We start from the raw sequence: 27681 nt of genomic DNA, 5'->3' as shown, positions 1-27681 counted from the left end.
AAGAGAGGAAGGGTTTGTGGACGTACAGAGAGGGAGATTTTTTTTTAAAAAAAAATCTGAAATAAAATATAAAAACAGGGAGATGGTAAAAAGCTCCATCAATATCTGGTACAAACATAGAGATACTATGAGTAATTAATACACAACAGTCATGTCTTCAAACAAGGTTTGTTTGGTAGGAAAATGGTTATACTTCAGATACATGCCTCCATCCCTAACACAACCCATTTGGGCAATGTACTTCAAATGCACTGGGAAACTGATGTTATTCGCCTCAACATGCAATCAAGGTCAAGTAAACATCAACACTACAGTTCAAACCTCTTTCCATCAGTTCTGTTGTGAGCTAGAATCAGTGCTGTGTCTTGGTCTTGATCATGATATGCTTGAGCATATTTAGGATTTATAATCCGTCAGTTCTTCAAGATGTAGCTGAGGAATTGCACATCCACCTATCAATCCTGTTGTTCAATATCAAATAGACACTTTGATCAGAGCACACATGAATAAAAAGAATACACTGTATGCTCTGTAACATTTTAAGTTTCAAGAAAAGAACAAAGAATCCTATAAAATCAACTCATCACGAAATGTCACTCAATATTCTTCAGAAAAATAAATACAGGAGAAAATAAACTATTAAATCACTAATATGCTGCTTCATCAATCTCCAAAACGCATGGTGTAAATTAAAGAAATCAATAAAAAGAAAACTATCCCCCATGTTGGATATGACTTGACAACAAAGTCAGTCATTTATACAGCAAACACATACACATATCACAATTCTGAAGATAGAACTATATCTAGTGATGAGCTTGGTTCCGAATCATGAAATAGATCAATAAAAATTTAAAACAGATTGAACACATGAAAGATTGATTAAAGATGCAATGAGTCATATATACATATACCAATTAAGTCATGCATGTCCACATCTCCTTCCTTTGATGCTCTAATTGTAATTCAAGCTTTGGTCCTCCTATGCAGCTGTGTCACCAATAGATTTACATATCACACAAATTTAAATTAGAAATTATCATATAAAGAGTACAAAGGTTTCCATAGTCACATTACGTTATGGAGAAACACCAAACTCCCACCCAAAGCATCATCAAAGAACTCCTGCACATTAATTGTTCAGAAAAAAAAAACAAATTAACAAGGAACTCAATTCAACTCCAGAAATAAGGAAAGTTTAAGCTCTACTCACACATAAAATTTTAAAACCATCACCTCAAGTTGAAAGTTGAAACCAAGTGATTTGTAAGCTCATAATTTGTCAACCATTCCTCCTGTGAAATTAACCACAAAAACAAATTAAACACACGCATATCACAAGTAAAAAGATATAAATAATAAGTATATAATGTCGAGCTTAATTTACAATCATAAAGGTAGAGTTGCAATATGAGTCTTATATATATACCAGTTGCATAATTATACATGTCCACATTGTTGGGTATTGGGCTCCCATCCTATGTGGAGAAAAGCCCAAATGGTCCAAGCCCATTAGGGTTCACTTTATTAAGTGTTTTCCATCATATTAGGGTTAAGAGAGTGAAAAATCTGGGGATATAGCCGCCGCAAAGATAAAAACGGCAGATTTTCGCAGGGTTCGGATTTGACAGGAGCAGCAAATTCAAGCTGGTGTTTGGAGGGTCAAACAATGTCCGATTGAGCTGAAATTTGGTGGGCACGTTCGGGACTTGCAGAGCTTGATTTCCACCAGACGGTTTGTGATTTGGATTCTCCTAGCTCAAGATATGAGGGTCAGAACAGAAGCTACAGAATATTTCTTTTGTTTCCAATATAGCTTGTTTTAGCTATTGTTTTTGGTCAAGTTGTATTTTTATTTATGCTCATTCTTGAGACTCTCTTGTACCCTGAATTTGATCATAGTGGAGCTTGGATTGGTCAAGATTGACCCGTGGTTTTTCACCCTTGATTTAAGGGTTTTCCACGTAAAATTTGGTGTCTTGTGTGATTGCAATTTTGGTCTTGTTAGGTTGCTCTCCTTCATCTAGCAAGTCTGGGGATTGTTTATTTGTTTACAATCTATTGAGATTGTTGCTTAATTCCCATCACACATCTCATTCAACTGCTTGAAGCTAACTTCATCCTGGTCCTCATCTGCATAATTAAGGCACCAAGCTAAGTAGATATAAAATTATCATAATTAGTCCTCTTCATCTTATTGAATTGTAGCCAAGGGCTGTTGGTTCTGTTCCCACTCCTGGTGGCTGTTTATCCGACAGTACTCTATTCAATATCAAATAAAAGTGTTATTATTATAGCGGCCGATTTATATATTTTCAGAACATATGAATAAAAAAATCAGAATTAATTATTAAGCCCTCTGACATTACTTACAAAGAAACATTGTATGCTTCCTCTCCAGAGAGCTTCCTCACAATAGCACACACAAGCCATGCTCCATAGTATTTTTGAAGTTCTAATGGACATCCAACGCTTAAAATATCTGCATGTATTAAGCCCTCTGACATTTATTATTATAGCGGCCGATTTATATATTTTCAGAACATATGAATAAAAAAATCAGAATTAATTATTAAGCCCTCTGACATTACTTACAAAGAAACAATGTATGCTTCCTCTCCAGAGAGCTTCCTCACAATAGCACACACAAGCCATGCTCCATAGTATTTTTGAAGTTCTAATGGACATCCAACGCTTAAAATATCTGCATGTATATAACTGACTCAGAAGATGTACTCTCAAACTGCCTCTCATGTAGTTGAGTCATAATATATAAGGTCACATATTTGCCATAAAAATATGTTTATCCACCATTTAACCTGTGAAAACTAATACAAGGTAAATAAAATAGAACTACACAAGTGATGAGCTTAATTCCTAATCTTAAAATATATAAATAAATAATTCAAAACAGATTGAATACCTAAGGCATACATATACGCATTATATGGTGGTTTATCCACTTTTCATTATAAATAAATAAATACGCAGCAGCAACTTCAAATTCAAGCTTTCATTTTCCCCTTCATATGCAGCAGCTATGCAATCATAAGGCATATATAATTTTGGTAAACTGTTAGGCACTTCCAATGTATAGAGATGAAAGAGAAAAAAATAAATTGAATAAAGAGGTTTGATGCATCATATCAGTTGATATATCTTCACCAAGGTTTGTTTGATAGAAAAATGTTTAGTTGGTGTACCTAAAATACATGCTTCTGTTATCTGCATAGGCTACAATGCAGAGTACTGGCCAAAGGAACAATCAGTATGGACACCCTTGCAAACACTGATGCAGGGCTTAAGTGGAATTCACTGTCATGAGACTTCACTACAGTTCTCGGCAAAAACATACATATCACAATTCTAAAGATATCAATAACTAGCTTACCTGCATAATTAAGCCGCCAATCAGACATTACATTCACCTAAGAATCCTCTTCATCAGATTGAATTATAGCTGAGGGATTGTTTGATTAATTGCACCATTCCTTGCATGTATGCATAGTTGCACATCTTATAATTAAATCCAACAACATACTCTGTTCAAGAACAAATGGAAATATTTATGTTATTAATTACTAGTTGATAAATATATCTATCTATCATTTGGTAAACATGAAAAATAAGAATTAGTAATTACATTACTTACAAAGAAACAAGAATACTCCCCCTCTAGAGAGCTTCTCAGAGTAGTGACTGAATATTAAGGAAAGCATGAAGAAGGAAAGAAAGCCCCCAAAGCATGTCAGACCTCTGTGTGACTCTTGTCTGTTATTTCAATTATGTTGGAAACCATCAATTTATTATACACTTGAGTCATGATCAAGTCGCATATTAATTTGTCTGTGCAAATCAATACAACAAATACATACATCTCACAATTCATTCTAAAGATAAATTAATAGCACCAGCTAGCTAGCTAATGATGAGCTCATTTTGTTCTCATAAATAGAAAAATAAATAAATAATTCAAAACAAATTGGATACATACCAGAAAAGGATGTCAACATGTCATTGTTCGGTGGTGACCTAATTAATTAAAAAAAAAAGGATTTCATCCTCCTAATCCACATCTGCATATATATATATATATATATATATATAAGCCACTACCAGTTAGACATAAAATTACTATAATTCTGATAAACAATTAAATATAGCATAGTATTGACATCATGAGTAATAAAATGAATAATTAGCATACCAGTGATCAATGATGTTGGTTTCATAGTAATATGGTTCTTTGGTGTACTTCAAATACATGTGTTGGCGCTTTGCATATGCAGTGAAGCGTGGTACTTGCTCGAGAAATGACCAGTACCTCTGACCTTGCAAACAGTCATGCAATACTTGGGCACTGCACTCCAAATGCAAGATGAACTGATCGTTATGAGGCTTTTCTTCACGTTGTTGGAAGAAAGAGATGAGCCATTGAGGGAGACTGGTGTTGTTTTTTGGACGATCAATCACTTTCAAGCTCTGCAGAGACTCAAGCTTCTCCACACACACCAGCATTGGGCAATCATCAACTTCCAGTTCCTTTAAGGAAGAGAAGTGGGAGATTCTTGAAAGATTGTGAGCTCCAATAATCTGCAATTCTTGGATGTTAGCTAGATTCAAGCCTCTTGGAAGAGCTTTCAGCATGGGGCAGTCAGAAATGGAAATGCTTTTGAGATGGGGGAAGAACATTAATGGTTTGCTAGGTTCAGGCTCATTGTCTTTTTCTCCACTGGTCAGTGACCATTCCACCCAATTAATCAAGTTGTGGAATAATAGATATTCAAGCTTAGGGAAGGAACTTTCTGTAGGTTCTCCATTATGATTACCAAGAAATTCAGGGCCAATTGATACAACTGCAGTTGCTCCTTCTATCTTCAGATACTTGAGCTGGGGCAGTTGGCCAAGTTGTGGAAGCCGAGGCCAATTCGAGCAATTAATTAATTGCAAATAAATCAATTCTTGAAGAGCAGTGTTAATGGAAGTGGATGACATCCACTTTGGATATCGACCACCCAAAAAGTCTCGAATCGAAAGATCTTCAAGGCATGGTGGGGGGCATAGGTCATCAAAGACTTGCACAATCTTGTCAATCTCTTGCTGTTGAATATGCCCATTAGTGTTAGGTGTGCAACGAAGCCTTAGTTTTCTGAGGTGAGTCTTGCTTGACAATACGGAAGAACTTTTGCTGCTTGATTTCTCCAAGTTTCTTACAGAAAGGTAACTAAGTTTTTCAAGCATCTGTAGGTCTTCTAAGTTGCATCCCTTTTCTCCATTATCACCACTATCTCCGATGATCAATCCTTGCACATGATGAAGGTGTTCCAACTTGCCTATTCCCTTTGGCACATAATTCAAAGGAGAGTGATAAAGCCGGAGCCACCTCAAATTGTATAGCTTAGTTATGCTATTTGGAAGGATATGCAAAGACATACAATTACCAAGCAACAAGAATTGCAAGTTAATGAGATTTCCCAGAGAATCTGGTAGGTTATCAATGCATGTATGCTCCAAATTCAAAAGCCTCAAGTGCACTAAATCCCCAATACTGTCAGGCATATTCTCAATCTTGTCTCCGTTAAGAACTAAAACACGCAAATGTTTTAGTTTTAAAACGACACATGTGTTCAAACTTGGAGGTTCCCTTAACTGCAAGGTTCTAAGGCGGTCAAGATGTGGAATGCTCACACTTTCTCTATTACTTGTAATTGTTAGATGACGTAGTTTTTGCATTGATATGGTGTGTTGTGCTTCTTGTGGATTTCCTGAAAAACTTTCATCACCTGCAAAAAACTGAGCTAAAGCACGCAGCAAATCATGCATTGTGCATTTATATATAGTTGCATGCGTTGGATCGGGTTGTAAAAAACTCCTACAAATTAATTCCTTGTAATATCCTTTTGCAACATCCTCCAATGATGCATTGTCGCTTGCTTGTATATAACCTTCTGCAATCCATTGGCAAACAAGATCATCATAATAAAGTTCTTGATCAAGAGGGTACAAAGAGCAATATAGGAAACAATGTTTAAGAGCCGATGGTAAGGATTCATAACTCAAGTACAATGCTCCTCGGATCTCTTCTGGAAGTCCTGTAATAGTCCAAGCATTGCTGTTAAGTACATCCTCCCATGCTCTTTTATTTTGATCTTTTGTTATGAGAACACCTGCAATGGCCTTTAGTGCAACAGGAAGACCATCACATTTCTCGACAATCTGCATCCCAATGTCCTTCATTCGGAGAATATCTCTCTCATTATTATTTGTAAAAACCTTCTTGGATAGCAATTCCCAACCAAAATTCAAAGGCAGTTTGTTGACATTGTGGATATGAATTGCCCCCATTTTTATAGCAATATTTCTATCTCTAGTGGTGACCAAGACTCTGCATTTTGTTGTTGCTCTTTCTATCGGATTTTTCATTAAATTAATCCATACATCTGCATCCCAAACATCATCCAAAACCAAAAATAAGCTCTTCCTATGCAAGACATCACAAAGAATTTTTTGTAATTCTGCAATTGTTGTTGACTCTCCACAAGTACCTCCAACATTTCTTATGAGTTCCTTCAGCAAGTTGGCCCTTGATGTGTAGAATTTTGAAACGCAAATCCATGATTGCAACACAAAATCATCATTTATCTTGGAGTCATTATATATCAATTGTGCGTGTGTGGTTTTGCCTATGCCACCCATGCCAACAATGGCAAAAAGGCGGCATTTCTGTTCATGTTGATAGACCAATAAATCAACAAGACTCTTAGTGGCATCTATAATATCCCAACCCACAATGTCAGATTCCGGTAAGAAGGAACTCTCGAGATAAGGAGCTTCATTCGTGACATAAGCATCATTTGATATAGAAGAAGTACTGAAATTAAACTTATTCTTGTCCTCAGATATCTCATTTAATGTATCATTCAGAGTTTTAATTTTATCAGCAATCTCATAGCGAAATGGTACACTACGCACACAAGAGAACAGGGGAAAGTTACAGCGTACCCTTGTTGAGGCAGTAGCACTTGACTCAGCCAGCTGAGAATGATGATCAACATCTTGCAAAAGCCCAGTACCCTGTATCATGCAAAGATCAATGATGTCATCAGCATCATACATCAAATCTTTCAGCTCATCGACCCATCCTTTGATAGTCTCTTCTTGGATCCTCCTCTTTTCGGCATCCTTGAGCACACGTGCAATCCTCTCCATCCTCCGCCGGAGTGTTTGGAGGTCATCCTTGACGCCTAACACCATGATGGCCTTCTCTTCAATGACATTTGTGAGCCTCTCCACCAACTTCCCAGCAAATGCATCCACTATCATGGCCATGATCTTCTTCTTCTTGCGAAAGAACAGCTCTCCGATGATCACTCACAAGTTAATTACTCAGAAGATAATGAACCAATTGTCACTGAAACCCAACATATATGGTTATATATGTAAAGGAGATCCAGCCATGATTATAATACTACCACTTGCACACCTCCAAAGAAATAAAAAAAATTGTGCAACTCCCATTGCCTGGAAATTAAATTGCATCTTAATATATATATATATATATATATTATTATTATTATTAAATAAACATCATGTTTTGCCCACAAAGTTGGTAGCATAGTCAAATGAACAGGAAGTCCCTTCTGGGATAGTGTTAAAAACGAGATAAACAAATCATCCAACTTGTAAATCATTGAGCACTGCATCATATTATACTACAATAATTAAATCATACCAATTAATTACACGGTTTAAGATATATTTTGTTAACAAAACATGCATGATGATATGAGCTGTCTGATAGCTCTTGTACACCTTGAAAATAATTAACAAATCATTCAACTATTGTATCTTTTAAACTTTTATGTATCATATTATATCCAACTTGTAAATCATTGAGCATGGTACCATTTAATATTACAATAATTAAATCATAGTAATTAATTACATGGTTTAAGATGTATTTTGTCAACTAAACATGATGATATGAGTTGTCTGATAGCTCTTGTATACCTTGAATGTAATTAACAAATCATTCAACTTGTGTATATTTAAACATTTATATCATATTATATTACATTAAGGACATACTAATCAGATAATTAAGTTAACAAACCTAATTGTTAACAAAAGAAAATTTTAAGCTCCAATTATCAGTACGTGCCGGCCGAGATAGGCAAGCTTGGCAATTGGATGGGCAACTATTTCTTTCATATTTTAAAGAAAGAGATATTCGCATGTAAAGTTTTGTGAGGTGTTTGACTATGCAAAGTTATTAATAGCAAACATAACAAGATAAAAGTTCCATTAACTCGATCTCACAAATTCCACACCAAAGAGCAAAGATCATAACTGCAGTTTCAATCCTGGGTTAAATTCAAATTCAATATGCTTGCAAGTTTCATTAATGTTGTAACATCTCAGTCCTTCTGAGTATACTCCTTTGATGATTAGATAGAATCGATGTTTGGTCTTCGTCTTGATAATTTGCTTGAGCATAGGATTCATTGTCACAGATTTTATTTGTAGCCAAGGAAATGCGCCATCACTTACATAGTTGCACATATATCATACCCACCAGTTGATCCTGTTGTTTATTATCAGATAGGCATTACATTATTAAAAGGTAATATTTCGATCAGCAGACACATGAATAAAAACAGTATATATGTAGGTTTTGTTCCATCAGTTTCAAAGAGAAAAACCAGGGCTTCCTCTGAGCAGTAAAATATATATATATGTGAATAAAGATAACAGACACATCAATATATATGTTATTAATTCATAAGAAATTGTCACACCTTATTGTTCAGAAAAACAAGTAATGAAGGAAATCAACTGATTAAAAACTGACATGCTATTCTATCAATCTCAAAACTCATAGTGTAAATTAACTAAGTTGTAACAAGTACAAGGGCATCTTCAAGTTTCAAGCTCAACTCACACTGTAAATTGAAGAAATCAGGAAGGAGAAAACCATTTCTTGATAACAAAGTTACATATTTGAAACACAAATATGTTCATCAACCTTCGTTGGCTCCTACGAAAACCAATTGTACAGCAAACACATACATATAACACAATTCTAAACCTGATGAGCTTAAATCCAAATTAGACAATAGATTAAATAAATAATTCAAACAGACTACATACTTGAATGATTAAAGATGCAGTGAGTCACCTATATAAAGTCATACATGTCCGCATCTCATTCCTTCGGTTCTCTAATCATAATTCAAGATTTTGCCCTCCTATATTTGTGTGCCACCTAAAAACATACTAATCATTTAAAATAGGAACTATCATATATATATATATATTTATATTTGGTGTAAATGAAGTGTACAGTCATTATCTTGGACAAAACACAGATATAGCTCAGACATTACTGTACAAAAGAACACAACACATTTCACTTTTGTTCCTTTTTTTTTTTATTTTATTGAATCAATGTGAAAAAAAAGATCATAGCACTCCCAAAGCTTCATCCGAGACTTGATTAGTATACATATAGAGATAGCCCCTCCTGTACCATGCTACACTCTATTTTTGACATTATATTAATGATAGAATATCCTAAATGGTCCATCTACTTAGGTCACTCTGCCCTTTGGAGCCGTTTGGTATGAGGGAAAGTAACAACTTTCCCTGGAAAGTTGAGGTTGTGAAAAGCTTTCATATGTTTGGTTGAAAAAAAGACCATGTAAAGTAATGGTCAAATTGTAATTACTTTCCCTTTGACCAATGAAAAGGATTCACAGGGGGAGGGGTGTGAAACGGATTACATCATGGGTGGGAAAGTAGGAAACATGTAAAATTCTAATTTCACCCTTTTCTAACGTTAAATTCTTCTCTTTTATCCTGTCTTCTTTTTAAAAACCCTAACTTTAGAAAAGAACTTCTCCACCGTCTTCCTTTTCAAAACCATAGCGCAAGCTAATCTCGGTAAGTCATATAATTTTTTGTAATTTTTTTTAAGAATATTTTTTTATTGCCTTTGATATTTTTTCATTGATAATGGATTTTTATTGAAAACTCATTGAAAGAAACATGCGCAATACCTTTTCTTTAGATGAGATCTATCAACAAAAAAAATTGCCAAAATTTATATAGGAAGCGTGCCCTTGGATAAAGTTCGGGTAATCAGATTTCTCATAATAGAAAAGCAAGAATTAAATATCTACTTTTGCCGGGTATATAAGCAATTTTTCTTAATTTATTTATATATAAACCATTGATTAATGTGAAAAATTAAAACATAGTTAAAAATTAAAAATAATTGATATTCATTGAAGGGTAAAATTGAGAATAAACATAACTTTGCATGGAAAGGTTATTCATAACAAACAAAGGAATTCATTTTGCATGTATTTTCAATTGCAATTTTTCAAGGTTCATACCAAACACGTATTGCTACTTTCCGAGGGAAAGTAAATGCGGGGAAAAATAAATGCAAAGAAATACTTTGCAGAGAAAGTGTTTCCATGCAAAGTACCAAACGGGCCCTTTTAGTGTCTCTACTCGAAATGCTCGACTAATCCCTCTCTCTTGCTGAATTGAGCCCACTTAATATTTTTTTACGCTTGAAAATGACCCAACTAGCCCTTCTAATCAGGGGACTAGTTAGATCATTTTTAAGCATAAAAACTAAGTGGTCTCATTTTTAAAAAGTAAAGGGACTAATTGAGAGAATTTACGAGTAGAGACTAAAAAGACAAAAGTGACCTAGCGAGGAGGGAACAATTCAAGCATTATACCTATATTAATTCCTTCAGAAAACAAAAAATCCTACAAATTAATTATTAAAAAATATGCAAAGAGAGATAGCTCTTCCATAATAACCATCTTCTCAAGTTGCAAGTTGAAACCAAGTAATTTGTACTTCTAAACAATCATAAAAAAAGTATCACATATACGCCACAAAAATTATGTGTATCCACCATTGCTCTGTGAAAACTAATACATGCTAAATAAAAATAGAACTACACAAGTCTTGAGCTTAATCCCAAATCATAAAAATATATAAATAAATAAATCAAAATAGATTGAATGCATGCAAGATTGATTAAATTTTTGATGACACACACACATGCACACAAACACCCCAAGCATGGTTTTTGCTGATGGAACAATCGGTATGGACATGAAAAGCATCTGATGCGATTAGTGCGGGCACGATGATCCAACCGTAAGTGAAATTCATCTGTCATGGGACTTTTCATGCTCTTGTATATATGCCCACTAGAGTTAGGTCTGCAACAAAGCACTAGAGTTCTCGGCAAAAGGCATTACATACCACAGTTCTAAAGATATGGGAAACTAGCATATAATAGAGATGTAATGAGTCATATAATATATATATTTATATATATAAACCAATCATTAAACATGTCCACATCTCAGTTAACTTCTTGAAAAGTAATTTAGCCATCTCTCTTTTTATCTGCATAATTAAGCCACCAATTAGACATATAAATTATCCTAATGAATCCTTTTCATTAGATTGAATTGTAATTGAGGAGTAGGCCAATTGATTGCACCATTCCTTGCATATAAATATATAGTTGCACATCATATAAATCCACCAATATACTCTGTTCAATAACAAATTGAAATTTTATATCAATTCATTCTAAAGATACGAGGCCAATTTGTGGTAATAAAACAGCTAAATAAATAATTCGGAAAAGCCGAATCCATCTTGATTAGTTCGCCCGATGTGGTTTTGCGGTTTTGAAAAAAACACTAAAACACTCATGAAAGCTCACACAAACCAAACAAGAAGGAGGCACACAAGATTGATAACCCAGTTCAGCATCCACTCGCTTACGTCTGGGGGGGCCAAGCCCGGAGATAAACAATCCACTAAAAGAGGTGAAAATAGATTAGTATAAACACTTGTTACTCACTCTCTCAACAATAAAGATCACTACCCTCTCTAGATTGTCTAATGTTCACACACTCTCCTCAGTAAGTGACACACACAATCTCAAAGCAAGGTAACTTATATAGACGCCTCAAAGTCACAATTATAGCACATACCTCTTTTAGAATCTCCGTGGCTACTAATTTAAAAACCTTCCAAAAATTAGTTGTTACAACTCTTCTTATAAAATGAATTGCAACATAACCTTGATTTGCTGACTTGAGTGAGTTCTGGTTACATTGCGGACAACCTCAAGACCCATCAACCTCCTGGTCATGCTTAGTCCGAGTCAGTGCAGCCAAATCTCCCAATCCCGACTGCCGGCAAGTAGCCTACCCCCTCAGTTCCTCATCACACAGTCCCCTCGCAAGGGGCGCACATTCTTGTGCGTCTTCATGAAACTTACCAAACTTGATCTTCAATTCATCCAAGTTTGGCCTTCAAGGATTTTCCAAACTTGATCTTCAATTCACCTAAGTTTGGTCTTCAAATCTTCCCAATAATAGATCTTCAATCAATCATCTCAATCATGCCAACAATAGGCATGTCTTCAAATCTTACTCTTAATAGTCTTCCATCATACCTATTAAGGTATCTTTAAATCATACCATCAATAGTCTTCAATCATACCATTGATAGGTATTTCTTCAATTAAGCTCATCCATATTTAGTCTTCAATCAAATCACCTAAATATGATCTTGATATGATCTTGTCTTCAAGTTGTAACACATTACCAAAAATAGCTTCTTCAAGATATTTGTCTCCAAGCCAAAACTCCTTGCCATGTTACCGTACCTTGCCATGTTACAAAAGTCGTCACGCCATCTTGACTAGGTGTCAAATCATGCCAAAAATAGTGCATTGGCACTAACACATACTAGTAATGGATGGTGATCTGTTTCAAAGAAAGGATGATTCCATTTGTCAGAAAGTGAGAATAGAACCAAATGATTTAGGTGTTGGATGAAGTTTTATGAGTTCAAAAAAGAGACTTTAGAAGTGAAAGGAAGTTAGTTTTTTTATAGATTGACTCATTTCCCCCCTCCCCCACTTCAGCATACTAAAGTGGGCTTAGTCCAAAATTCACTTCAGAACAAATGAATATCAAAAGTGGGAGAAGTCAGACCACTTCCCCCCACTTTCCTTGAAATGAACGCCGTGGACGACAGAGTATATATAAATGTACATAGAGTGACCAGTGAAGTTTAATAATAACATATTTGGGGGTGAGCCTCACTTGCTCAATTATTTCTTGGGATGGCACGGCACTGGCCAATAATAGTGGCATGATCTGTTCCATTCTCGTAAGGTCCAAAGCAAATATTATCATAAAAGGCTCTCCTTTTGGTTATGTTTGTTATTAGAGTGGCCTCTGCCAAGCTGACCCACTGTCCCCTTTGTTTTTTTGTCTTGGTAGTAGATGCTCTCAGCACCATGTGCTCTCATGCCCTCTCCTCTGGAATCTTTACGGGGTCCCCCTTAATTAGGTACACACGAAAACATGTGTCACCTACAATATGCTGACGATCTCCTACTTCTCACAACCAGGGGACTAGAAGACGTAAGAATTCTCAAGCTTATTTTGCCCTTTTTCGAAGGACTATTTGGGTTGGTGGTTAACTTCCAGAAAGTTGAGACTCAATAATGCTGTGACTCCCTCCTGCCGAGATAGATGCCTTGATTCTAAACTGCTTAGTAAATCAACTTCCGATGATCTATCTTGGAGTTCCACTCTCAAGCAATCACCCCAGAAAAAGGATTGGATCAAATTTACGCTCTCTATAAGCAACTGCCTCACGGCGTGGAATTCTCGATATCTCTCACTTGGGGGCTTATTGTTTTGGTTAACTCAGTTCTCTCTTTGATTCCCACTTACTGGATGTCCATGTTCGAATTGGCCTCTTGGGTACGCTGAAACATTGATAGGGTCTACCGCGACTTCTTTTGGAGCGGATGTGACCTCTCCAAACCCAAATGCCAGTTGGTAGCTTAGCCTCAAATTTACAAGTCCAAAGATCAAGGTGGCTAGGCATTCTTAATATGTCGGATTTTAATCGGGTATTTCTGGGAAAATGGTGGTGGAAATTCTCAGCTTATAACAATTGATTTGGTTAGAAATTATTGCCTTCAATTACACACCCTACGGAGATGCGATTACACTCTTGCATTCTCCGCCTAGGATAAAATCCTTTTTTTGTTTTGGAAAGGTCTATTAAATTGTAGAACCTCATTCCTATCTAGCATTGAAGCTCTATCAAGGATGGGAGGGACACCTCAGTCTGGTTAGATAATTGGAGCGACACTCCACACTGAAGGTTAAATGGCCTAACCTTTACGCTAGATGGAGGGACCCTCTTAGCTCAGTCGTGAATTTCTTCACATTTAGATCTTGACCAGAGTTTTACTGAACTCTGTCATCTGCAACTATTGTTGGCCAACGTCTTATCACAAGGAAGAGACTATAAGACTTGGAAATAGAGCAACAAGGCTTCTCTATTAAGTCTTTCTATGCCTTTCTTAATGATTGTCGACTTCTATGTGCCTTTGGTAAGACCATCTGGAAGGGCCCTTGCCCGGTCAAATGTAAAACCTTCTTTTGGCTTGCCCTAAATAACAAAATCCTCACACATGAAAATCTGGCTAGGTGGGGATGCAATCGTATCTCCACTAGCACCTATGTCTTGTGCAATGCTATTGAGGAAGTGTCTGACCATCTATTTATTAAGTGTCCTTTCTCAGCGAGGAGGTGGACACATTTCACAGCACTTTTTAGTGCACCGATTCCCCACCACCCTGCTTTGAGATGTTGTCTTATGGTTGATGTGGGGAACTCACATCACTAATTCCCTGGGAAATCTCCTTATTAGGGGCCATCTGTTGGGCCATCTGGGCTAAGTGAAATAATCGCATCTTTTTTTCATATGCCTTTTTTTGGATGTTTATTCTATTATATGTAAGATTGATCACTTGTTCATTGCTTGGCTTAATGTAGTTCTAGATCCTCGCTGGATCGCGACTCTAGGGAGTCTCTCCCACGATCAAGCGCAACCTTGTATTTGCAAGACCCAGGATTACCACCCTCCGGATCCGACAGCTTTAACAAGTGAGCCAAATATAACCCCTAGATGGCACCCCATAGTTTGAACAACCTCGTTCGGTCCCCTCCAGCTCGTAGTTGTAGTTTTCCCCCTTCTGCCTCCTTCCACCTGTCTTCCTATTTTCTAGTCCTATCGTGTGTTTTTTGTCCTTTGTTTTTCACCCTCGGTGATCTTTCTTTTGTTTTTTTGCTTCTATTATGTTGATTTTTTTCCCTTCCGTGTTTTGTTCCCCATTTTTTGAAATGCATTAGTGGTTTATCCACTTTCTAAAAAAAGAATAAAAATAAAACTAACATTGACATTTATTTAATTAATTTTTTTAAATTTTGTTTAGCTTCTTAAATACCTTTATTATGTGTATAGGTATAATATGTACTGAAATATATTTTTTTAAAATTTAAATTTATTTTATAATTAATTAAAACCAATATATATATATATATATATATCGAATAAAGTGGATAAACCATACTTATACATATATGACTTTTAAAATTATATGAAATATTAAACATAAAAAATTATACATATAAAATATATAAATGATATTTAATATATCATCTCTCCATTTATTAATAGCATAAGTGTGAGTGTGTATCTAACCTTAAACTATATTAATTATATTATATAAGTTATTTTTTGTGACAAGTACACAAATCATGTTAAGGGTCTGCATAACATTGAGTTAATACCTCAACACATATATGCATTAATCATGTGTAATAAGTTAAGATTCAATTTTTGCATAACACAAACACTTACACAAAAGGACTTGGTATTAATAGATCAAAAAATTATTAGTAATTGTATTACATAAACTATATGGGTTAAAATTGTTATTGAGAATGTAAAAACTTATTTATAAAATTTATAAAGTACTCATGAGTGATGCAAATTCATTTGATCTCAAAAAGCATACACAAAGATTCAAGTCATTGTTTATAAAAATTAGTATGAATTTCATCTCAAAAGAGCAAACTACCAGTTCAATTTAGCTCTAAAACCTAGTTAAGATTTCTCTATCTCATTATACAACATTTAGAAATCCTTCATAACAGACTTCATGCATAATCAACATCATGAGAGCTCTATGTTCTTTTCATGATTTCAAATTATATATTGTTTTTAATCATATTAAAATGTAGATGAGAGTATTTTTAGCTGTTAGTAGATGCTATATTATTTGTTTCTTTTTTTTTTAATAATCTATATTATTTGTTTCACTTCCTCCATTGAGTCTATAACCTTTTTCTTTAATATATATGATTTATTTATTTTTTAAAAAAAAATTGTGGATGCGAGATTCCACATCAATGTTTGGTTGCTGTACGTATGAGGGTTGGATGGAGATTTCTCCATTGACAATTACATAGGGCAAGTGACATGCCATGAAAATCATGAAAAGCGGTCATCCCATAATTATTTAAAAATAATTTATAAAAGTTAATTAAAAAAATATATTTTTTAAAATAGTATAAAAAATAATTTTAAAAATAAATATTATAATCAATTAATTAATCACAACTATAAAAGTCATTTTATACCAACATAAACATAATTATTTTTATTAATTTTATTAGTACAACTAACAAAGCATCAAAAGGTATACACCCCATATTTTCATTTATACTAATTAATCAAATACGTAAAAAACCTATATTCACGTTTGTCGCACCCTTGTCCAAGCCTCTCTTTATCCAAAGATAAACACATTCAAATGACCAAACACAATGCATACACCAACATCCTGTTCAATATCAAATACACTCATCTATACATACTATTAAAGTAGATGTATAAACAGCTCTGAGAGTGATTCAAGGAATAATTTTAATATTTTTATTTATATTAAATATGGTATTGGTAATTGAAAATTTTAATTTCATAATGGGCATTGATTTCATTATGGCCATTAAATGAAACAGATGGTAATTTAATTGGAGAGAGCTTTAAGGAAGATTTAAAATTTTTTTTATTGCATATATTTAAAATAACATTGATTTCATTATGGCCATTAAATCGGTTTTATATTAAATCCTTCCTATTTTTTTTTTAAGTTTTTGGTTTAAAAAATATTTAACAATATTTATTTTTTATTTAAATCGGTTTTATATAGGAAGGATTTAATTTAATAAGTCATGAGCATCAAGTCAGTTTTATATTAAAATCTAATGGAATTGATTTCATCATGGGCATCAAAGTCAGTTTTATATTAAAAATTTAATAAGACGTACTCATAAAAACTTGTGGTCTTTGAAAATTAAAAATCTTTGCTAAATTTATTTAGAATTATTTGTTTAGAAAAGAATAAACAACATTTATTTGGCATTACATAAAATATGAAAAATAAAAAATGTTGTGTTAATAAAAAAATTTTAATTAAATGAATAAATAAATTAACGACATTTATTTGGTATTACATTAATTACAACATGGGCTTTATTTGTTTTTAAATTACCAATAGTTTCATATTTATTAAATGATATAGATTGGGTTTATGGGAAGATGAATAGACAATTGTAGAATAAGATGAAAATTCTAAAATAAAAGAAATTAAATGATGTTGTTAATATATATTGCCCATATCTTAATGAAGATGAATAACAATTCCCTTTCTTGGTATAGATTTGTTTTTCATATAAGTGTCTATAATGTTACTATTTAGTTTATCATAGTTTTGTTATTTTTTTTAATTCGATTGTTCATTGTTTAGTTGTGTTATTTTTATTGCAAATTAATATCACAGTTGTCTAATATGTTTTTATTTGGATTAATTTGCAGGTAGTGAAAAGCCAAGAAAGTGTTATGGCAAAGTTTTTAAATCTATTTTTTCAAATTATCTATACATACTATTAAAGTAGACATATAATCTGCTATTTATTAATTATAATCAATTAAGATATTTAATTTTTCTTTAATTAAATAAAAATCATCTCAACTATCTTTTTAAAACTAAAAATAATAAATTAAAAATCTTTTGTATTTTACTGTAATTTTTAATCATTTCTATTTCATGTCTAAACTATTTTTTTTATCTTATGCAGTAATGTATTTCAAAAATACTGAACATTTTTTAAGGTTAATTTAATGTTTTTATTATAAAATTATTAGAAGTTTATTAGAAATTTCTTCTAATTTTTTTGTATTATATATTTTGTATTTGTAGTCTTTAAATATATTCATTTCGCAATACTTAATCTTCAATTTTAGTTTGATATTGTTAAAAAAAGGTTTAATTGTTGTACATGTCCCTCTAATTATGTACTTTTTGCCCTTTTAGATCTTCAATATTTTTAGGCACAATTAAGTCCTCAAATTTAATCGAGTTAGGTCATTCTAGTCTACGGTGTAGACTGGCAAGTGTAAATTGTAAAGTCTTAATTATACCTAAAAATATTGCCGTGAAACTGTAAACGACCTAACTCGACCAAATGTGAGGACTTAATTGTACCTAAAAATATTAGAATGACTAATAAAGAAGAAAGTACACAATTATAGGGACCTGTACAGCAATTAAACCTAAAAAAACGAAAACAAAACCAATCAAAACCAAACCCAAAAAAAAAACTTGCCATAAAATTAGCAATATTATAATTATAAATTTTTAAATTGAAAGAATAGAGATGCTTAATTTATTTTTAATATATTTTTATTCAAATTTTATATTCTTTCAATATTTTATTAGTTTCAAATGTTATGTTATTAACGTTTAAAAATAAACTTTGCAATCACAAGGTGATCCGAGAATTGCTATTTTTTAATCAATTATCTATATCCATATCAATTAATGTTTTTCAAATATATTTTTTTAAATCTATATGATTATCACTCTAAAATAATTTTTTTTTTATATTTAAGTTTTTATTTATATTACTTATGATATTAATAATTGAAAAGCTTTAATTGCATTGTTGCACTTATTTGTTTATGCAATAAACGTCCATAAGATTTTTGAAATCGAAAGTATACAACAGTTTCCATTGTATGAATTATTTAATTATATTATTTTTATAATTAATCTACTCCCAAGTATCTGAAGGAATAAATTTAAATTTTTTATAAATTTAAATTTTTATTTATATTACTTATGATATTAATAATAAAAAATTTTAATTCTACTTATTTATTTATGCAATAGTCCTTGAAGGTTTTAAAACTTTATAGACAGACCCTCTGATATTGAATTTCCTAAACAATCCCTCATTTTTCTGACAGCTTACTTCTCAGTCACTATAGCTAACTCCGTTAGCTTATTTAATCTTACAACATATACTTTTCCGTTTAAAAAGTATATCTTTCGTTTAGCATTGGGTGTTTACGTATGACCACATAAGCTTTCATGTAATATATTACTATTTCGTTTAATAGTTATTTTTGATGTTTAATATTTGACCTTTCCGTTTAATATAATGTGTTTCCGTTTAAAAAACTGAGGGGCATTTTAGTCAACATCAGCTACTTTTATGACAAAAAGACTGGAAAAGTAAGTTGTCATAAAAAAAGAATTTTTTGAGAATGCCCAAATTTAGCTGGACAATCTGTGAATAAATAAAATTTGGAGGGACTTTTAGGGTATTTCTAGTTTATATATATATATATATATGGTTTAATTGTTGTACAGGTCCCTATAATTGTGTACTTTCTGCCTTTTTAGTCCTTCTAATACTTTTAAGTACAATTAAGTCCTCATATTTGGTCGAGTTGGGTCGTTCTAGTCCACGGTAATATTTTTAGGTATAATTAAGTCCTTTGCAATTTACACTTTCCATCTACACCGCGGACATAAATGACCAAACTCGATTGAATATGAGGACTTAATTATATCTAAAAATATTGCAAGGACTAAAAGAGCAGAATGTATACAATTACAGGGACCTATACAGCAATTAAACCTATATATATCACATATTATTTGAGGGATGAGTCCTATCAAATTTGCTCGAGTCTATTCTATATTTTACCAGAGAGAAGTTAGTGTGAATGAGTTGAGACTAGGCTATTTTTGCTATTCTTTAGAGCTTTTGGCTTGGTTAAATTAGAAGTTGCTTTAATAATAGCCACTGTATTTATATTAAACTATTCTTTAGTCTTGATTATCTTCAGAAAAAAGATAATAAAAAAATTTCTATGCCATTCAAAGTAGGGGTGTAAATGATACACCTCTACTTGCAAGCTACTTGGGCTCGACTCGGTGAAAACTCGAACTCGGCTTTATCATGGTTGAGCCAAGCTCGAGCTTAAGTAGCTCGAGAAGTCAACCGAGCAGAGTTCGAGTATTGTGATACTTGACTAGAGTGCTCGCGAGCCTAATCGAGCATATATGTATATATATAATATTAGATTTATTTGATGAAAATCAAGGGGAAAAATTTTCGAGGTCGAGCATAATATTTATGGTCATTTTTATTTTTTTTGAGCTTAGTCGAGCGAGCTCGAGTAGCTCGATTTGTGTACCGAGTCAAGCTCGAGCTATAAAATGAATACTCAATCGAGCTTGAGCCAAGTACTGAATTTTCCAATCAAGCTCAAGCTCGAGCTCGCTACTACTCAGCTCGAGCTCAATCGATTACATCCCTAATTCGGAGGAGGTTTTGGAACCTAACTTCTCACAGTAATTTTGTCCTTGTATCATGTATTTAGGCCTTTTCTCAGTAGTGTTTATTTTATTTTATTTTATTTTGTTTTGTTTTTTTCTCCTACGTTTATGTATCTCTTTTTTAATTCACTTCATCTGATACACATGATTTATTGTTTTTTAAATGAATTATTTATAAAAAATACATTTTTAGTTTTTATAATAAATTATATATTTATTACTAGAGTTGGAATTTGATTTGTGTCATCTGATTTAAATTTTTTTTAGGCATCAATTTCATTAAGATTTATTTTTCAACATGTTTATCAACAAGACTATTTTATAGTTGACACTCTTACTAATTGAGACACGGATGACAAAGAGTGTATGAGACTCACTTATAATTATTTTTTTAAAAAGATACGATATTAGTCACTAAAAAATAGCAAAAGATGTACTAGCATATGATTAGCTATACAAAAACAAGAGTCTTTGAGAAGACCCACATGGGCAACTAGTTATACACATAGGTGCTAGTAATTTATTAGGTGTCAATTCACCAATCTCCTTAATACATGTAGCAATATAAATATAAATATTATATTTATAAAAAAAATAATGGCTTTTCCTATATTTTAAATAGAATTAATATACCTCCACAAAGTTTTTCCATACGAATGTGATGTGTCTAGTTTCTCCTTGCCTAAAACTTCTAAAGCCATGATTCCAATTGGGAATAAGAGTACACTCATAACTTAAATATATGAAAATGATGTGGAACTCATCTATTTTTTTTTAAAAAAAACACCAACCAAATAAAACCTTTTGATTCGGGATTATTACGAGACACAATGCTTTTCTAGATTTTCAATTGACTTCCACCTTGAATATTTTTGCAATTATTTCATTATGATCCTTTTCAATTTAATTTTTCTAGCATTATACATTAATTTTGCAAAATAGTAACCGGTAAGTGTAAACTTAAACAAACGTAAGTGATAGTTTTCAACTATGTATTGAATGTAAATTACTGGTTTTAAAAATATTTATTTACACTTTACTAATTACTTTCTCCAAATTAAATAAACTAAAAAGAATTGGTATTGTGGTTTGTCTGGGTTTGTTGTTGGTCTTTGTCCTTTTGGGGTAGAAGGTTTGTATTGCTTTTTCCCTTAATATAGCTGTGATTTATTCACTTTTTTTTTAAAAAAAAAAATTTTGATATTTCATGGCCCCTCGTGACAACGAAAGTATCTATTTTGTTCATCCCCCGTAAATACAATGTATCTATTATAATATTCAATATTCTTTATCATACCCTAGTGATTTTCCTTCACCCAGCTATGTACCAAACAATTTAATAATAACTAACCTCAATTTTCAATTAATAATTAAATTCAAGAATTAACTAAGAAACACAAAATTTCTCAAAAAAAAATTATGCAACACAAATAAATGACAAGTAATGCACGTAAACAAGTTAAAATAAATAGTCCAACAAAAAACAAGAGAAATATAAAAATATCTAGTCAAGTTAATTAGAACTTCAATTCAGAACAGAGAGCTCAAAATAAGAAATTAAGCTTGACATGTCTTTTTCAAGGATCTACAAAATAATCAAAAGCATTACAAATTTACATAAACTCAAAGAAATTAATTAAGATAGACTTAATAATTCAATGGACGATAAAAACATAGAGAAGATAAAAGCTCCATCAATATCTTCTCTTCTGGGCCGGCGTCTCCTCCCTCAATAATTTTTCCCTCGCTGAAGGCCTTTTTCTCTTTTATGCTCACAATTGGAATGACATAAACAAGACAGGTAAATTGGGGTTTTTTATTTCAAATCATTCTCATGTTGTCTCATGCGCAGGTTGTTGTATGTTTGGAGCTGAGTCATTCACTGAAGCTGGGATCAAAGCATTGGGTTTTGTTGTTAGATCATCTATTGACAGTCATCTGAACATATGCCGTATTTTACACTGCAATCATGACCTCCCCTAACTCTTAAAGGATGTTTGCAACCCTGTCGTTTGGCGATCTGCACAAGATATCTCGGACATCACTCATCTCCTCCAAATTGCAGGCAATCCTATTCTGGTTGACATTCCTAATCGTTGGAATGGTCCAGCTTTTGCTCTCTCTGGCGCCGGCAATAACAATCACACTTTGAATCTCTTTTCTGTCCGGTCGTGACTTACCGTGTTGGATCATGAAGACTTTCACGGACTTTGGATTCATTTTTTAGTTTCTTCTGTTTCTTGTTTCTTTGTAACTTGTTTAGCTATTTCCCCTTTATTTGCTATGTAATCTTCTAAACATTTTGTAAACTTTATTTAAAAAAAAACGTAAGTGGAATTGAGAGTCATGAGACATCCCATGCTGTTGTATATGTCCACCGGAGTTAGGCCTGCGACAAAGTATTAGAGTTCTCAGCAAAAACATACATGTCACAGATCTAATGATATGAAGAACTAGCTTAAAGTAGAGATGTAATAAGTCATATAATATGTATCATATATATATATATATACCAGTCATTATACATGTCCACATCTCATTCAACATGTTGAAGTTAATTTCATCCTAGCATTCATATCTCCATGATTAAGCCACCGATCAGACAAAAAATTCTCCTAAGAATCCTCTCCTTCAGATTCAATTATAGCTGAGGGACCGATCAATTGCACCAGTCCTTCCATGTATGCATAGTTGCACATCATATAAGCAAATCCACCAATATACTCTGTTCAAGATCAAATTGAAATTTTAACATTATTAGCAGTTGATAAACATATCTATCTTTTGTTGAACATGAAAATAAGAATTACTTATTACACTACTTACAAACAAAAAGAACACTCCCCCTCCAGAGAGCTCCAACAGAGCAGTAATAGAACCATACATATCACAATTTATAGTCAAGGAGATGTTGATTCATGCTCAACTCATATTGAAAATTAAAGAAAACATGAAGAAGAAAAGAAACCACCCAAAAGAATGTCAGGCCTATCTGTATAACTTGAAACCATCAAATTATCATACACCTGAGTCATGAACAAGTCACATACTAATTTATCTGTGGAAAACAATAGACAAACTCATAAATATCACAATTCAATCTAAAATAGATAAATAGAACCAGCTAGCTAGCAATGAGCTCACTTTGTCGAGGAGGAAGATGAGGGGCCGTTGTCGGCATTCTTTGACCTGATGTTCGGGGACACGGAGCTTCCCTCCAAGATTGAGCGACTCGTGCTGGCTGCCTCGGGGGAGAAAACTGACTTGGTGGTTCCTAGTCCTCCCTTCGGGCTGGGAGTGGTGGAGCTTGGCTCCCGTCCCAGTGGCATTGGTAAACTCGGGGTGGTGGAGCCTTTCTCCCGCCCTAGCGACTTGGGTGTACATGGAGCGGTGGAGCTTGGCACCGAGGAAGGGATACAAGCGATACAAGCGGCGGGCCTCGCCATAGAGCTATTAGAGTTAAGTGACGCTCCGGTGGAGTGGTCGGCGGTGGTAGAGCTTGGCTTCCACGATGACGAGGTGGCTCCGGCATCGACGGTTAAGATGGCGTTGGGTGAGCTGGGCTCCCACGACTGGGCGTACAAGCGAAAGACCAGTGGCTTCTCCAATAACCGGTGTCATTCTGCCGGATGGGCAGAAGATCAGTTGTCTGAACTCGGTATGAATGCTTCTTGCCCATTGGTTCACTCCACTGGGATGTGGGCGGTGGTAGACAGTGGCTCTTGAGAGATGAGCGGCGATTCCTAGGGTGCGCTTCGCTCCCACGAGGGCGGCTTGGTGATGACTGGAGAGCGGTTGATGTCGGTGGCGCCATACCCCAACAATGGTGGAGAGGTGTTGCTTTAGTCACGAGTTACTCGAGTGGGGACGGGCGGAGTGGGAGGTTGCGCTGGTCCGACAGTTGGTCGGATGCTGGAGTGGTCCCCCGAGAAATATCGTTAAGTGCATTGGGAAGAGGATAGAGCGCTGATCTCGAAGCAGAGACGTGTCGAGATGGGGATACCTTGGGCATTTCCCGTGAGGGTGACTGGTGGTATCCATTATTTGGTTAAGGCTTTTGAAATTGGGATTATGGGGGCGCAACACATGGAGGTGGAGTGGTTTGGATCTCTTTTTTTAGTTGGGTGTGGGCCGGGTCTAAAGCTGGGCCGAGATGTTGATGAAGTTTCCTTCATTTTGGCCTATGCGGAGCCTTCACTGATGTGTGAAGTGGGTTGGTTGTTAACCCTTTGGATTGGATCATGGGACCCGAATGGATGGATGGCACACCCAGAGTTGGGCTCTCAAGTTGTTCCTTTGATCTTTATTATCAAAGGGAAGTTCAGGCTAACTGTTGGCCTTGTTTCTGCATCGGAAGAGACTTATGTTTCAATCGAATTGATTATGCCATCGGTGGACATTATCAATAGTCCAAATTTGCTCGGAGGGGAGGACCCGTTGCAGATGTACGGCTAGTGGTTCCATGTTTCCTCTTCCCTCCTACAAGTTGGAGTAGTTGTTCGTCGGTTTTTCTTTTGTTGTTTTCTTTTTTTTCCTTGTCTTTGTCCACGTCTAATGGATTTTTTTGTAATCGAGCTCTTTTATTTTAATGTAAGTGGTTTATCCACCTTTTCAAATAAAAAAAATCAAAAGAAAATCAAAAAATCAAAATAAAAAAATAAAAGATAATAATAATACCAAACAAATTGAATACATACCGGTAACCGATGGTGATCTTATTGATTCAAAGAAAGGATTTCATCCTCCTAATCCACATCTTCATATATATATATATATATATAAGCCACCATCAATTAGACATAAACTTACTATAATTCTGATAAAAGATTAAGCACTTAAAAGTTATTCAAAATATATGTAGTAGAGAAATCACGAGTAATAAAATTAATAATTAGCATACCAGTGATCGATGTTGGTTTCATAGTAATATGGTTCTTTGGTGTACTTCATATACATGCATCGGTGCTCTGCATAGCCTATGAAGCGTGGTACTTGTTGGATGAATGACCAATGTGGACGCCCTTTCAAACATCCCTTTAGTGATTGGGCACTGCACTCCAAATACAACTTGAATAGATCATCCTCATGAGGCTTTTCTTCACGTTGTTGGAGGAAAGAGATGAGCCATTGAGGGAAACTAGTGTTGTTCTCTTGATTATCAATGGGTTCTTCGAGGTAAGAGATGAGCCACTGAAGAAAACTAGTGTTGTCCACTTGATGATCAATCACCATCAAGCTCTGCAAAGACTCAAGCTTTTCCACACACTCCATCATTGGGCAATCAGCGACTACCAGTTCTTTCAATGCGGGGAGATGAGAGACCCTTGAAAGACTGTGAGCTTTTCTAATGAACATCTGTGAGATGTTAACCTGATTTAAGCCACTTGGAAGAGCTTTCAGCTTAGGGCAGCCATCAATGACAATACTATTGAGACTGGGGAAGACTAATAGCTACTTGCTAGATTTAGGCTCGTCGTCTTGTTCTTCTTCTCCACTAATCAATGACCATTCCTCCCAATTACTCATGTTAATAAATAATAGGGTTTCAAGCTTAGGGAAGGCAATTTCTGTAGGTTCTCCATTATAATTACCAAGAAATTCAGGGCCAATTGATACAACTTCAGTTGCTCCTTCTATATGCAAATACTTGAGCTGGGGCAGTTAGCCAAGTTGGGGAAGTTGAGAGCAATTTGGGCAATTAATCAAATCCAAATAAATCAATTCTAGAAGAGCAGCATTGATGGAAGTGGATGACGACATCCACTTTGGATATCTACCACCCAAAATGTTTCCAATCAATAGGTGTTCAAGGCATGGTGGAGGGCATAGGTCATCAAAGACTTGCACAATCTTGTACATCAATGTAATTAGGTGTGCAACTAAGCATTAGTTTTCTAAGGCAAGTCTTGCTTGAGAGTACCGAAGAACTTTTGGTGCTTGATTTCTCCAAGTTTCTTACAAAAAGGTAACTAAGTTTTTCAAGCATCTGTAGCTCTTCTAAGTTGCATCCCTCTTCTCCATCATCACCACTATTTCTAATGATCAATCCTTTCACATGATGAAGGTGTTTCAACTTGCCTATTCCCTTTGGCACATAATTCAAAGGAGTGTTACTGATTTGGAGCCATCTCAAATTGTTTAGCTTAGTTACGCTTTTTGGAAGAATATGCAAAGACTTACAACCATTAAGCAACAAGAATTGCAAATTAATGAGGTTTCCCAAAGAATCTGGCAGTTTACATATGTTTGTATACTCCAAATTCAAAAGCCTCAAGTGCACTAAATTCCCAATACTATCAGGGATATTCTCAATCTTGTCTTCATTGAGAATTAATAAACGCAAATGTTTTAAGTTGCCAATCACCTGTGTGTTCAAGCTTGGGGGAGTCCATAATCGCAAGCTTCTCAAGCAGTCAAGATGTGGAATGGTCACACTTTACTTATTAGTTGTAACTGTCAAACGGTGTAGTTTTTTCATTGATCTAGTGTTTTGTGCTTCTTGTGGATCTCCTAAAAATTTTCATCACCTGCCAAAAACTCAGCTAGATCTCGCAACAAATCATGAATTGTGCAAATTGACATATTTACATACTTAGGGTCAAGTTGTAAGAAACTCCTATAAATTAATTCCATGTAATAGCTTTGCGCAACATCCTCCATTGATGTATTTCCCTTTGCTTCAATATAACCTTCTGCAATCCATTGACAAACAAGATCTTCTGAATGAAAATTATGGCCACCGGGGGAAAGAGCACAATAGAGAAATCAATGTTTAAGAGCTAAAGGTAAAGCTTCATAACTCAAGTATAATGCTCCTTGGAGCTCTTCTTGTTCTTTAATAGTCTAGGCATCGCTGTTAAGCACATTCTCCCATTCTCTTCTATTTGGTCTTTTGTTACAAGAACACCGGCAATGGTTTTTATTGAAATGAGAAGACCATCACATTTCTGCACAATTTGCATCCCAATATCCTTCATTCTCGTATCTCTCTCATCATTATTTGCAAAAACCTTCTTACAAAGTAATTCCCAACCAAAATTCAACTACAATTTGCTGACATTAT

General features: G+C 34.3%; 1 protein-coding gene and 1 long non-coding RNA gene across 8 annotated transcripts; both read right to left on the bottom strand.

Moving 5' to 3' along the window:
* Positions 1-61: 61 nt before the first annotated feature.
* On the bottom strand, positions 62-1456 carry LOC120278826. Of its 2 annotated transcripts, none has more exons than XR_005541778.1 (5): positions 1430-1456; positions 1214-1295; positions 1078-1125; positions 915-990; positions 62-461 (listed from the first exon to the last, which is right to left on the bottom strand). It is a non-coding gene; the product is annotated as an uncharacterized LOC120278826 (long non-coding RNA). The 2 variants fall into 2 exon arrangements; XR_005541777.1 differs by having other exon boundaries at positions 1237-1295.
* Positions 1457-2087: 631 nt separating this feature from the next.
* LOC120278824 (putative disease resistance protein RGA3) lies at positions 2088-7484 on the bottom strand. 6 transcript variants are annotated; one of them, XM_039285561.1, is made up of 8 exons: positions 4208-7484; positions 3995-4076; positions 3653-3771; positions 3392-3542; positions 3204-3289; positions 2596-2704; positions 2374-2482; positions 2094-2262 (listed from the first exon to the last, which is right to left on the bottom strand). In XM_039285561.1, coding segments are annotated over exons 1-2 (3123 nt in total). In that variant the 5' UTR covers positions 7330-7484; the 3' UTR covers positions 2094-2262; positions 2374-2482; positions 2596-2704; positions 3204-3289; positions 3392-3542; positions 3653-3771; positions 3995-4075. The 6 variants fall into 6 exon arrangements, with proteins under 6 accessions (XP_039141496.1, XP_039141495.1, XP_039141493.1 ...); XM_039285562.1 differs by lacking the exon at positions 3204-3289 and having other exon boundaries at positions 2088-2133; positions 2596-2819; XM_039285559.1 differs by lacking the exon at positions 3204-3289 and having other exon boundaries at positions 2596-2819; positions 3653-3846.
* Positions 7485-27681: the final 20197 nt, after the last annotated feature.

This window comes from Dioscorea cayenensis, chromosome 16, assembly GCF_009730915.1.
Source record: "Dioscorea cayenensis subsp. rotundata cultivar TDr96_F1 chromosome 16, TDr96_F1_v2_PseudoChromosome.rev07_lg8_w22 25.fasta, whole genome shotgun sequence".
Classification (NCBI taxonomy): domain Eukaryota; kingdom Viridiplantae; phylum Streptophyta; class Magnoliopsida; order Dioscoreales; family Dioscoreaceae; genus Dioscorea; species Dioscorea cayenensis.
Note: the sequence above shows the minus strand (reverse complement) of the source record. Positions and strands in the feature narration are given on the sequence as shown.